The sequence below is a fragment of the Halichoerus grypus genome, chromosome 6 (genome assembly GCF_964656455.1).
Source record: "Halichoerus grypus chromosome 6, mHalGry1.hap1.1, whole genome shotgun sequence".
Classification (NCBI taxonomy): domain Eukaryota; kingdom Metazoa; phylum Chordata; class Mammalia; order Carnivora; family Phocidae; genus Halichoerus; species Halichoerus grypus.
In genome coordinates this window covers 120,604,923-120,619,069 of record NC_135717.1, presented here as the reverse complement: position 1 = coordinate 120,619,069, position 14,147 = coordinate 120,604,923, and the positions used below count along the sequence as shown (strand labels likewise).

Below are 14,147 nucleotides of genomic sequence, written 5' to 3'. Positions count from 1 at the left end.
GTTCCTGACCTTAGGGTTGGTCTGTCAGTAACAGTGATCTGCTCTGCCACACGAGTCTGATCTTGTTTCTAGCTCAGTCATTTATTCTTCACTCTATTCAATGAATATTTATTAAACTCTTGCCATATATCAAGCTGTTTGCAAGGTACTAGGGACAGAGATCTGTAATTTATCTCTCTACTATTGATGAACTAACAGTCTTCAGGGGAGACAGATTTAGGAATATAGCAGTACAGCAGAATGAAGGGGGGGGAATGTTTTGGGGGCGTGAGCAAAGGAGCCATTAGCTCACTGAGGAAGGGAACTTCACCCAGCCTGGAAGATGTGTGCATTGGGAGAAGAATCAAAAAATCTTTCCAGGACAAGTGATTTTTGAGCTACATCTTGAAATCCAGGTAGCAGTTTGGCAGGCAAAAGAGCAAGGGAAGGCAGGGGAACTGGAAGGTCTGTCATTCTACAGACAGAGAATAGGTTAGTTAAGAACCAAGTAGGAAAACATATGTCAAATAAGGCCTTGGAGTTTCCAGAGGCTTAGGCTGATGCCAAAGGTCCGTTATTCAAGTGTCAGAAGGCTCAAATAAAAATTCTGGTTCAAGAAATATCTGGGGAGGTGTTATTTTTCTTGTGTTTGCAGAAAATAGCGTTTCCCCATCTCTGAACTGCTTGTGACTCTTCCTTGTGTGCAAAGATGCACCATAGATCCTGCTAGAGGGCTTCTTCAGCGATATATTTAGAATGGAAAAAAAATGTTCCTTTGTTTCCATTCATATTTGCTGACAAGGGGATAGACAGCAGAAGTGACTTGGATCGGGCCTTTAGAGAAAACCACTTAAAATCTTAAGCACACAGCGGTTGAGCCCCACCAATTTTGACTTCGGGGTTGGGGGAGATGTTATGTGGGTGAAGAGCAACTGGGTGGGGGTACAACTGTGCAGAAAGAAAAGCAGTGCTGTTGGAAGAGCTGTCTTCTGTAACAGCATCCTTTCCCTCTGATGTCCAAGCCTGGCACCTTCCTTAGATAGTCTAGAGTCCCCAGATGGCTATCATTTCCTCCTCAGTTGGAGAGTCTAAGTTCTTGATAGCGACAGCCTAGCATCTTCCCTTATGATGGATTCTGAAGAACGACCAGTAGGAAAGAGTCATGAATGATTAATGACATATGTAGGGGCAGGCATTTGGAAATAGTGGAAATTTTTTCCATCCTTGTGTGCAAACCCACAATTTTGAGATGGAATAGAAATTAATCCATAGAGATCTGTCCCTAGAGAGACAGTATCAAACTATGCTATCCATTATGTCATAACCAACCATTTAAATTTAACTTATTTTTAGTTAAATAAAAGATCCAGTTCCTCAGTTGCACTGTCCATATTTCGAGTGCTACCCATTACAGAACACTTCTGTGATTGCAGACGGTTCTATTGGACAGAACTACTAGAGAATGATGGGTAAAAATTCAGGCTGAGGTGCCAAACTGCCCAGGTTAAATTTCAGATTTGTCACTTCCTTGTTAGGTGACCTGGTAGAGCTGCTTTCCTCCTCTGTGCCTCAAATTTCTATCTGTAAAATACAGACAACACTAGCACTGCTTTTATTTCATAGTGTTTTAGTAAGAATTACATTATTTCATTTATGTAAAAAATGAAGACCATTGCCTGGCATCTGGTTGGCAGTCAATTAATATTAGCTATTATAATCATTATCTGCTCATGTTTATGCAGCAATCTAGGGGCAGAAAGGGCTAAGAAGGTCTTGACCCCTGAGCTAGCTCCTCGACTGATCCATCAGCCTGCTGTCACTACTGAGCATCATTTCACATGCAGAACACCCTCTCCTTGCCACCGTACACATCTCCCGCCCTGCCCAGGCACTTATTTCTGTGCAGTGGAATCTGCCATCCTGGGAACCCAGGGCATTGCTCCTTGCTTGTCTCTGCCTCCCTTTTGATTTGCCTGATGCCCACTTTCCCTGGGAATCCAGGCTTCTGCAAACAGCTGCAGCTGCTATCCCTGTTTGCAGCTGCTGCTCAAAAACAGGGCAGCATGGTTCAGCGGTGTTCCCTCTCAGGACTGACTTTTTTTTTTCATTTATCCTTGAAAATCTTGTTGGATTATGCCAGCTGTGGGCGCAGTGTCAGCTGCCCCTTGTCTGTCCCTGATGCTTCTGCTTAGGGACCCGTTGTACTCATGCTCCAGCTGAGTCACACGCTCCAGACTGCAACCCAGTGATTCCATTTGATGGTTTTAGTCATTATCCAGTACTACTTGCACCCTCATGGGTCACCTTGTCTCATTCCTCTGCCTCTGCCTTAATCTGTCTTTCCTCTTGCCCAACATGATAGAGATCTCACCCGAGTAGGGGGAATGATGTTGATGATGATGATGAGGATGATGACAAAGACTACCAATTACTGAACACTAATAATGTGCCAGGTCTCATGATATATGGATTAAAGCAATTATATTTAAAGTTACAAAAATCCTGCAAGGTATTACTGTCATTTTGCAGATAAAGATTTTGAAGTTCTGGAAGTTTATGAAATTTGCCCAAAGTCAATGATAGTATGTGTCAAACCTGGAAATCACAGAGAGTTTGTCAGACTCACAGACCCAAAACATCATTAGACCTTAATGGCCATGTGAGCTGGAGAAATTTATTTATCCACTTCATCAGTAAACAATTTTTTGTTTGCTGTACCTTGTCATTAAAGAAGGTATATCCGTGACCAAATGAAAACTTTCATACTGTAGCATAAGTCTTCCAGTAAATGGAAAGACTTAGAAACCTATAGTCTTTGATCTTCTCCAAAATGAGTTATGGTGGTGATATTTCTGTTGCTCTGAAGACAAATAATCAGGGACTCTTCTCAAGGAGGCTTGGTGGAAAGTATGGTGACACCCAGCATTTTGTGCGGCAGGAATCAAGACACAGGGCTCTTGCCTGAGACACAGCAGAGGGAGCCACTGCCCATTTCCTGATGTGGACTTCACACTCACCCACCCCCAAGGCCCTCACACAGTATCTAAAAATACTGGAGTTGTCCCATTTGAAGAAGGTGCACCCACACTCCTATCTTGCCTTTGTTCTTCTTTTAAACTTCCTACCCTCACCCTCCCTCCTCTCCCAGTCTTACTCAGCCTTTATGTTGGCTTATTTCTGTCTCTACAGTTTTGTTTATTTCTCTTTTTTTAAGATTTTATTTATTTAATTAGAGAGAGAGCACTGCGAGCGGGGGTAAGGGTACAGGGAGAAGGAGAGAGAAACTCAGACTCCACGCTGAGCGTGGAGCCTGATGCCTGGCTCAATCTCACTAGTCTCGAAATCAAGAGTCAGATGCTTAACCAACTGAGCCACCCAGGCACCCCTGGTTTTGTTTATTTCTAAAACCCTACTTCTTCAACACTTTTTAATTTGTCTCTGTATTTTATTCCATATTATTTCAACTGGCCTCTCTAACTTTATCTAAATAAATATTTTTATGGTCAAGCTTTTGTTATATTTAATGGCATGGTGGACACTGGGCAGATAAAACTCATGAGATGTTTACATTCTTTTTCATTCACACATATATTGGTGCAAAAATCACCCTGACAGAAAGTCACCACTCCCTTCTTATGAGTTGAGCAGACTTGGACATTATCTGAAACTCCTTATGGTCATCTATAAAATAGGGGGAAAAAGAACACTTCTCTTGAAATGTTCTTGTATGTGAGTTTGTGGGGTGCTAACCTAACATCACAATCCTGAGCACATGTTTAGATGAACCTCAAAAATTTTGTTTTATTTCCTCCTTACTATATGGGAAGGACTGCACTGGGAGCTGCTAATATAATAAGGGAATAAAACAGCCTCTCATCTCAAGAGCTTATAATCTAGTAGAGGAGACCTAGATGGAAATAGAACTTTATTTCTAAGGTCAACTTCCATGATTCCGTACACTGCAAAAGAAGAAGGCAATAATTAAATAAATATACAGAAAGAAGGAGGCAAAAATATAAGTAAAATAAACATAAATATAAATAAATAATAAAGAAGGAGGCAATAATTATTATAGGGATGTTTTGTTTATCGAGGAAGATTTTCAGCTAGGATTTGCGGGATAAGTACAATTTTGGTAAGTGAGGATGGAGGAGAGAGCACTCCAACGAAAGGTACCACCAGGAGCAAAGGAAAGGGAATTATGTCACTTCACGTTGGTTAGAGGCACTGTAATCCAGAGAGGCGACACAAATATAAAGATGGGGTGGCAAAGAAGGGTGGGGGAGTGGGATGGGTGGCTTCCGATGACAGTGAGGGGAGAATTAGTGGTATTTAGACCTGAAAATTTAGACCAAGACCTGTTGTAGTGGGCAGAGATTAAACGAGAGGCTAGAAGTTTGGGCTTCATTCTGCAGTGCTTGGAGAATGCATGCAGATATTTGACAAAAGAAATGACATGGTCCTGGCTTTTCTTTAAGACAATCAGTTGGGATGGATTGGGGCAAGGAGGAGACATGGGATGCAAAAAGATTGGAGGTTTAAAAAAACACTGTTGCGTGAATCCAAACACAGAGATCCTGAGGGTCTGAACCGGGGCAGCTGCATGAAGGCGAGACTGCATGGGTGAACAGTGAGAAATAAAGAAAGGTAACGAACGTGGCAGGTGTGCACATGTGCTCTTTTGATCTCTGTGTTTCTGACTCTCTGTCACCCTCTCTGTATGGGCCCTCTTGGCTCTCTGAATGACTTCTCTTTCTCTCACTTCCCTTCTGTGACTTTCTCTTCCTTGTGGAAACCCAGACTCTGACGGTCAGTGAATGCTGTTTCTCAGATTATTTGGCAGCAGCCAGGGGGAGGTCTGAAGTCTTTCTTCCAGAGCTTCTGTTCAGGTGAGAAAAACAGCTTGCCTGGGAGCCTCTTGGAGAAAAGGAGACTTTAGAACCTCCTTTCAAACCTAGCCCATTAACCAAACCTCTCCCAAGCTTGTCTCCTTTGCTCCTACAATACTGAACAGTTCTGAATTCCCCTGGTCCTCCATCTGTCTGCATGTGTCCTAGATCTCCCTGGGCAGGGATTAGGTAATTGTGCCATTCCCATCAGCATGCCCAGCGGTCTGGCAGGAGGGAAGCTGACGGCTGGCAACAGTGGGCTGAGCAGGAGCCAGGGGAGCGTCTGCTCCAGGAGTCCCTGAGCAGCTTGCGGCTGTGCCTGGCCCTTGGCGAGGCAGCCACGTGCTTGCCTGCCCTGGATCTGCCTCAGCTCAGAGGCCAGCTCTCAGAAGAGGAGACTGCACAGGCTCGGACCAAGGAAGAGCACTTACCATTATCGGTTGCCCTTCCAGGTCCAGCCCCGTGGGAGACACAAGATCTTCCCCCACTTCCTTCCCCGCTCGCTGTCTCCACTTCCCTTTGCCAGTGCTTAGCTTTCTAACTCAGTTATCATCCTTGAGTTAGCGAAGGAACGGACCCAGCATATAGACTTGCCAAAAATTAAATGATGCAAAAGTGTTTCCATTTGACTTTAGACCTCATCCAAACATATACATATACATATACATATATGTATGTGTGTGTGTGTGTGTGTGGATGTGTGGATGTATGTGTTCAACATGTACCAACACATACCTTCAAATACACATATGCGCACCCATAAACACACACACACAGAAACATATATAACTTGATGTATGTTTTTAAATGTAGATACATTCATATGTGTGTACACACATACACACACACAACAAAAACATATCAGCTGGCATAGAGAAATGAGCTTCATGTGAAATATTTCCATCAATCATCCCCAGCATGGATTATTCATATGGATAACTGAAAACATGCTGCATTTGTAACCAAGTAAATAACATAGTCAACATCGTCCTATCCTTTCCCATTTAAGGGAGTGAAAGGGCCACAATTCTAGGAATAAGGCAATTTCTTGATTTGATTTTTGATTATTTTGGCTCTCTGTAGCTTATGGGCCTTTCGGGTGCCAAACCTACTTCTGTCATCATCTGTGGAGGGTGAGTTCATTGCTAGGAAACTGCCCTCTAAGTTGATAACAAACTGAAAGCACCCCAGTTCCTCAAAATAGCTGCCTGGTAATGATAAAACCACACAAGAACCCCAACCTTCATTTTAATGTTTTGTAGTCCGTTTTTGCTTTACCTATTAGCTTTGACTTAATCAACTTTTATCTTATCTTATCAATTTTTTCTGTCAGAGAGAATGGACACTGGTCCCTCATGGAACCATAAGCATATGAAGCTGGGAGAAACTTCAGGCATCTAATGACACGATCATTTTATAAATGAGAAAACAGAAGCTCAGACAGCTTCCATGCCTTGCCATGTCCTCATATTTTCTTTCACATTTCTACATACGTCTCTACAATATCTGGAACCCTTTCAGTGGTTTATTTTGAAGACTGATTCAATATTAAGAACTGAGCTTTGTGACTTTATACCTGCTGTGGATGCTCAGCAAACAGCAATTTCCTCTTCCTTTCCTTGAGTCTTTATTGTTTTCTAATATTTTCTCCAATTCACATTCAGTAAGTTTACTTACTTACACACATATGAGGTACTGATCAAACATTTTATTTTCACGTGTGTTAGGACAGCCCTGATGGGATTCCTTTAATTTTTATGATTGACTACCTCTCTGGTGCTATGCATCTGCACCTAGCCTGGGCCACAATTTTCTTTGCTTTATGTAATATTCGTAGTGATTAACTTTAGCAAGTTTAGCAAAGCAACTGAGGCTTTGAGGGGTTACTTAATTTAACCAAGTAAGTTATCCAAAATTGTCATAATCATCCATTAACCTTGTTTCAGAATATGTGTTTTACTTAACCCCAAATGCAGCAGACCTTCACTTATCTAAAACAAATAAACAAACATACAACATTGTAATCAGATCATCTCTAACTTAACTTCTAGCTGATTGCATGACCTAGCTAATCAGTAATATCTCTGTCAGTTTCTTCCTCTATCAGGCAGTGTCTATAATACTTGAACTACTGGCCTCACATTGCTCTTAATATTGAATAATTGTGTAAAAATGCTCTATTATTTTATACTCTGCCAGACTATAAACCTACAAAGCAAGGTCATATATTTATTTCTGTATTCCCAGCATTTGGCTTAATGCCTGGCCCACAGGAAATGTTCGATAACTGTTTATAAAATTAAATTGAAATGAAGTATATAATACTATGTATTTGTGAGGTAATAGTATTCTTTTTCTACATGGCTTCGGGCCAGATGACAGCAAAAAGCTACCACAAGGCTCTTTTTACTCTATACTAATTTCTAGAAAAAAAAGAAAAATACGGTGTTTCCTATTTCCCCAATTCAGGAAATTTGCTTCTGGCGATTTCTGTTTAACATGTCCCTGTGATGAGTTAAAAAACGGTATATTCCAATGTATGGACCGTAGGTCAAAAGGCTTGGATTTTGATGTTGGCTACAATGATTTATTGTATAAATGCAAAGGATCTGCTCTGTCCTTTTGTTCTCGATTCCCTCATCTTCTCTCTGATGATAATAATAAAAATAATAATGGTTGATTGCTGCATTTGTGCCAGAAGCTGAGACAAACCCTTCACTGGCATTATCATTACTTTTAATTCTCGTATCAACTCCATGGATTGGTGGAATTGTTATGTCTTTTTTATACAGAAGGAAACTGAGGCATAGAGATGTTCAATAAATTGTCCAGGACTATCAACTAATTAGTTTCACACCTGATCCAACCCTCTTAACTAAGAATTCCACGGGTGCCCTAGGCCTGCTGCAGTCACCATCAACACTCCCTCAGTCGTGTATTGGAGGCAAAGAGAGAAGTTAACATAAATATAATGAAAGAATAATGAATGGTAACATGGGTGGTAGTAATTACCACTTATTAGATACTTACTTTGTGCTCTGGGTGTATAATCTCAATTGGCCCGTCATACTAACCCTGTGACATAACCATTACTATTATTGCCATTTTAAATTTGACGGATCTGAGGATTTACAAGATTAATCAACTTAACAGAGGTTATTCAACCAGGAAGTTGCATAAATAAAATATCATTTATTCGATCCTAAAGCCAATGTTTGCGATCAAAATGACAAACTTTACTTCAAAGTTATATAGCCAGACAAAAATAATCTTGAAGCTAGGCTGCTCCTCTGTCAATAGAAGATTTTGCAATTTTCATTTCTGTAATTCCCCGCTAAAATTTTTTTCTAAAACTCTAAAGATCTAGGACATGACAGCAGGGAAATAGATTTTAGCCCTCTGAAAGATACTTTCAAGCAACAAAGCATTGCTCTGTGAGCTAGCCTATATCTACATAGGCAACATACAATACAAAGCTGAGCTTTTGTCAGAGGAAGGAAAGTCTTCTCAGATTCTATTGCAGAGCTTGGGTATGGGCCAGCCTGGGTCATAGATACACCAGGATGTCATATGTAAAGCACAGCTGGTGTCAGAAAGTTCCATCAGCTCTGGCTTCTTGCAGATATGACATCCTTGTGTACCTACCAGGCAAATAACCACAAAGAATCATTTCAAACCTTTTGGATAAACCAACTAGTTCCAGTCCTGGTTCCACCACTAACTAGCAGTGTGGGCTTGAACAGATTACTCTATGCCTTAGCTTCCTAGTTTGTAAAATGAAAATAACAGTGGTGTCTCCCTTGTAGGGATGGTTTTAAGATTGAATGAATTAATACATATAAATAGCTTAGAAAAGCAACAGTACATAGTAAGCAACCAATAACTGCTAGATGTGATTGTTGATATCTGTCAGTTTATCTTTATACCTCCAGAATATTATTTGTAAAGATTCTCTTAATAAGTGTCAGATGACATAGGTACATGATTAGTCACTCAATATCATGAAAGATTGGAAAAATATAAATTATGTAATTTGATTTCATAAATTGTGGTATTTTAACATGGAATGCTTGCCAGCTATAAGAAAGGATTAAGAAACTTTTTATGACATAAGAAAATGCTCCATGGTGTGTGTCAAAGTAAATAAAATGCAATATGCAAACTGTTATATTATACCACTGATGGGAAAAGGGGAAAATAATGTAACTTCATATTTGTTCCTAATGTACTTAATATCTTCTTACATGCATGATAGATCTTTGGTACCTAATAAACTAAAGCTTAAAAAGTGGTTTCAAGTTGGAGAGTGGGTCCTGGGCAGATGAGGAGAGCAGTGAAAGGATGACTTTCTTTCCATATTTTAAATCAACTCTTTCCCTTGACTAACCAACTATGTTTTATTATCATCGTTATTATTTCTTTTATCATCAGAATTTTAGTCATGTAAGAAGAGACCCTGAAAGAAAAAAGTCAAGAGAAGAGATGTTAAAAAGCAGTTGCCAAAAAACACACTTCATAAATTTTGAAAAGTTGGTAGGCCCAGTTCTGGATAATAGTGCATCTTCCTGCTGTCCACCTCTCTGTGGTTCAATGTCTTAGGATGCCTATTGCCCTAGATTTCTGTAAATGGGAAGATCCTTTTTTCTCAACTGCCGATTACATAGTTGATTATGTGTGTGGCAGAGATCAGTGCTTCTAGGCTTCTGACTACTTAGTTTAGGCCTTTCAAATCTTCTGGCAAGATGAGTTGAAATATGGGATGTAAATCCTCCTGACAGACTGGCCTGTGCTCTTGCTGACTGCTCACAGGACATAGAGTCCAAGAAAAATGATAGACAAGAGTGAAGAAAAACTTTGAAGACAGACGAGGCAACACAATTTCTAATAAAACTCACAGTTTTATTTCTGCTAGAAAAAAGAGAAGAGAAACAGTCTGGGTTTTGTGTTTTGTTTTGTTTACAAAAAGTTTAAACAATTGGGTTTTTTTTATTTGATAAAGTCCACGGAAGAATGAAACCACCTTGGGTAAGAGAGTAGGCTCTTTCCAATCATACTGCACTCCCAAATTTTAATTCAATTAGAAAGTCTCTCTGAACAATCCCAGGGAAGCCTGTTTCATGGGTATCATATTCCTCAAAAGCATAAACAACAGATTCCCAAAAAATAACTGGCTCGTCTTAGAATGAAGGGGGGGGTGGGAATCTAAGAATATTAACTTGCATAGCCATTCAAATTATTGCTGCTTTTTATAAAATCACTACAGGTAATTCTGCACTAACTTCCTCCTTTCGCCTCACCCCAAACTCAGGAATTCCTAGAAAAATTATGAGCTACTTTCCAAACAAAGCCTTAGGGAGGGTTTGCAAGCACATGTACGGAGCCCAAAAAATTTGCATGAAAGGAAGGGAGAAATAAATTAAATAAATAATATCTAATAAATAACTCCAACAACATTCATTATCTACAAACTTAAATGCCAGAAAAGGCTAGATCCCGCACAGCATCTCACAAAGGTAAATGCCAGTATAGCCTCAGAAAGGATGGCTTTGTAAACAGTTTACTTGCCTTTTGCCTCTAGAACAGTGTGGTGAGGGGAACCACTTTGGTAGCTGGTGGGATTTAAGATCTCTCTGCAAGGATATTTTCAAGGGGGTTTACGAACCAAGGGTACAAAATACAGCAGGGCTAGCACTGCAAGCAAAATGGAAAGAGGGTAACTTAGACTGTAAGGAGATAATAAATAAGAGGGTTAAAAATTCAAGATACACAGATAGTTTGGCAGGTTTTAGGGGATAGCTGAGCTGTAGAAAACAGCAAACTAATCTGCCTTATCAATCTTATTCATTGGCCCTATTTGTGTACCCTACATCCTAAACTTATCCTCTCTGGCAGGAACAGGATGAGATCCACTATCATGTAAACCATTTAGGCTTTTAGTTTGTTTTAAATAATTGTCCTGGCAGATTGAACAGGCCAGTGAAATTTCTCAGATCACATTTCTCTGGAAAAAAAATTGACAAAATTAGTGCTGATATAAAAGAAAGAAGAGTTGCATGAAGAAAAATAAACATCCTGCAAATCAGGATAAACTTGTGATGAAAACATAAATTGGGAAAAGCATTCACTGACCTTGGATTTGATTTCTGCATCCCTATGTCTGCTCACTTGGGAAGTTATCTACAATATGTAACAACATATTATGTTTTTGAAGTGAGGAAGAGGTAACAATTAGTGGGGGAGGAGATAAAGAATTGTATATGCATTGGAAGAATTCAAGTTTGGTCAATAAATTCACTGGTGCTTATCCTTCTAGAAAATATAATAATAATTGGTATGGACAGAGGTCAGCGGTTTCAACCATGTTTTCTGTAACCAAATGCAATTTATCTTGCCAGAGAAAATTTGGTTTTCCTATGGGCAGGTGTGAGATAGAAAGTCCCCATACTATGGTTATTTGGTATAACCAATAGCCATTTTATTGCTCTTGAATATGACCTGGGTTGTTGGTTGATTCCAATAGCTGCACCTGAGCATCTTCAGAATTTCCAGAGCCTTTGAGTTATTGAGGCTATGAAATGGTCTAGATGACTTCTCTGAGTCCCATTGGTCATAAGAGTCTGGGGTTACAGTGACTTTCTTGCCCCACCTCTAGTACTAAGGAAGTGTTTTTGAAGTATTATCAAGAATCAAGTTGATATGAGATCTCTATTATGGTTCTCAAATTACTAAGGAAGGGATGTTCAGCTTTCAGCCAATAAGAAATAGAGCTAATCTCTTAAAGAACATGCTCTGTTATTCACAGTGAAAGCCAAGTTAGGATTTTAGCCTTTGGAGGCTATTTTTAGATAGATGCAAAAAAGTCCTACCAAGTCCCAGAGAAAAATGCATCTTGTCCTCCTTTGGCAACTCCATCTAATCATTCCACACATACTGTCCATTTCCTATTATTCTTCAATCCTTTCAGTTTCAAGAAGTTTATAGGCATGATCACCAAAGTTATTGAATTTCAGAGCTGTGAAGGACTTTAGAAATCATCTAGACTTAAAACAATTGTCCGATTTTACCAGTAAGTAAACAGAGGCCAGCAATGGAAAATTAATTGACATAGATCATTCAATGAGTTTTTGGCATCATTAGAATAGGGCCCAGGGCTTCTATTTTATTTCCACATGATTGTAAACAGTCCAATAATTTCACTTGAGAACCCTAACTAGAGGAATCAATACAATATGGGAAGCTGATGAGAAAAGAGTGTGTCAGGTGCAGGAGGGCCCAAATGGACTGGGGCTATCGTGTCTGATATATATCTATAGGGTTCCTTTAAGGTCATTGAATCTTCAGTTCAATGACTTGAATTATGGAAAACATTCCCACGTTATCCTCTGTAATGTTTGTCTTACTGCCCTAATCAGTAAAGATTGTATTAAGTTGGGCCCCAATGCCATGGTGGGGGTAGGAATCATAGGACATATCTATGGGAACATCATAGCGAGGGGTACCAGCCTGAAAGGGAGTTGAATGCACATGCCCTGAGCTTAGACTTGCAGAGGGGTAATGTGGCATGAAGCTGTAGGATTTATCCAGGTCAGGAGAGCCATCTTGCTTCAAGGAGAAGTTCCCACTGATGCTCAAGGGTGGAGTGAGTGGACCCTCATAAGGTGGTGTACTGCAGTCAGGTGGATGGCTCCCAAAGGATGATTCTCCCAAACTCTTGAATACTGGGGGTTTGAGATTAATAAGATGTGTTTCCATATGGCCATAAGGAGGGCTGGGGAGCCCAGGAGACTGATAGTTGAAGTTATGGACAGAAATGGCAGAGTCACAAATAGGAGATTTCTCCTCGTGCTTCTCCAGGAGGACAGACTGAGGGCCCAGCTGGAGGCATCCAGCCACCAGATTGCTTGTAGGCTGAGAGAGCCCTTTACAGAGCATCTCCACAAAGCCCTTCCCTTCAGGTGTCTGTCCAGTTTCCAGGACCTCAGACAAAGCCCAAATATAGTTCCTGGCCAGTCTAAGAGTCTCTATCTTGGAGAGCTTTTGGGTCTTTGAGTAACATGGCATGACTCTCCTCAGGTTGTCCAGGGCATCATTCAAGCCGTGCATCCGGGTCCGTTCTCTAGCATTGGCCTTGACCCTCCGAGCCCTGAATCTCTCAAGGCGAGCTTTTGTCATCTTCTTTTTCTTCGGACCCCTTCTCTTAGGCTTTTCCCCATCCTCTTCCTCCTCTTCCTCCTCCTCAATACTGTCATGCTCTTCAACTAAGCTGCCAAGCATCCCATAAGCAGCTGGTCTTCTCTCCTCCTCCTTCATCTCATTCTGAGAGCCCAGACCTTTGTCCATCCAGGATGGTGTGTTGACCAACTCTGTCATCTCCTTGGATTTCACATAAGGTTTTGCCATTCCTAGATTCTGGAAAAGGAAATGACAATGATTAGTGTCTGTGAATATCTGCTTTAATTTAAATCTAAACTTTCTTTTTATGTCTTAGATATAAAGCAAAGAATTGTATTAGGATTCAACTTATGATTATCTAGTCCAAGTCCACCATTCTAAATAAGTAATCTAAGACTCAAATAAATGCCCAAAACACTAACGTAGCTATGGCATATTACAAGAAAATCAACCAAAGAAAATGAAAATTGACTTGATTATTCATTGTAGTGCCAGCGCCTTACTCTTTTTATTCTCTGGTGCTTCGTCTCATGGATACTTTATGCAAAAATAACATATAATAGTCAAACATATTTTTCCTTCTTACCAGAATCCAGATCATAAAGGGAAGTACATAAGGTGGGCATATAAATTATTGTCCAAATAGAGAAATTCCTGAAAGTAAGAGAGGATGCTAAAGTAATTATAACTATATAATATATATAAAATAATTATAATTACTACAAAATTTGAAAAGAATATTAGTAAGTAAACTGTTGTATTTTACACTATAAAATAAATGAAACACTGTGGTGGGATCATTCAGACTTTGCTCTCCAGAGGACTGCCCAGCCTCTATTTAGAGACATACCACATACATTTAACCTATAACATTCCATGTTTCCCACTGACTCTACCAACTGTTAGGTTCAGCCATCTTAGGAAAGAACCATACCACAACTGGCTGGTACCCCACGTGACCATGAAATATTTCTCTAACCATCACCTGAAGAGCATTTTGTTTTTCAGCAAGCACCTTGTGGTCTGTCTAGTGTAGTGGTGTTAGAGGTATTAGTGATATGGTGTCTAAAAGGATCAGGAAAAGAGAGCAGGGTTACCACTGACCAT

The 14,147-nt window shown here is 40.1% G+C and overlaps 1 protein-coding gene across 1 annotated transcript; it reads right to left on the bottom strand.

Annotated features, from left to right (window-relative positions):
• Positions 1–12,272: 12,272 nt before the first annotated feature.
• NEUROD4 (neuronal differentiation 4) lies at positions 12,273–13,268 on the bottom strand. Its single transcript, XM_036072847.2, has one exon. The coding sequence runs from the start codon at positions 13,266–13,268 to the stop codon at positions 12,273–12,275; it is 996 nt and encodes a 331-aa protein (XP_035928740.2).
• Between the last annotated feature and the right edge of the window lie 879 nt (positions 13,269–14,147).

Excerpts from the sequence above, each read along its gene's own strand:
- NEUROD4 (XM_036072847.2), bottom strand. The coding sequence starts at position 13,268 with ATGGCAAAACCTTATGTGAAATCCAAGGAGATGACAGAGTTGGTCAAC.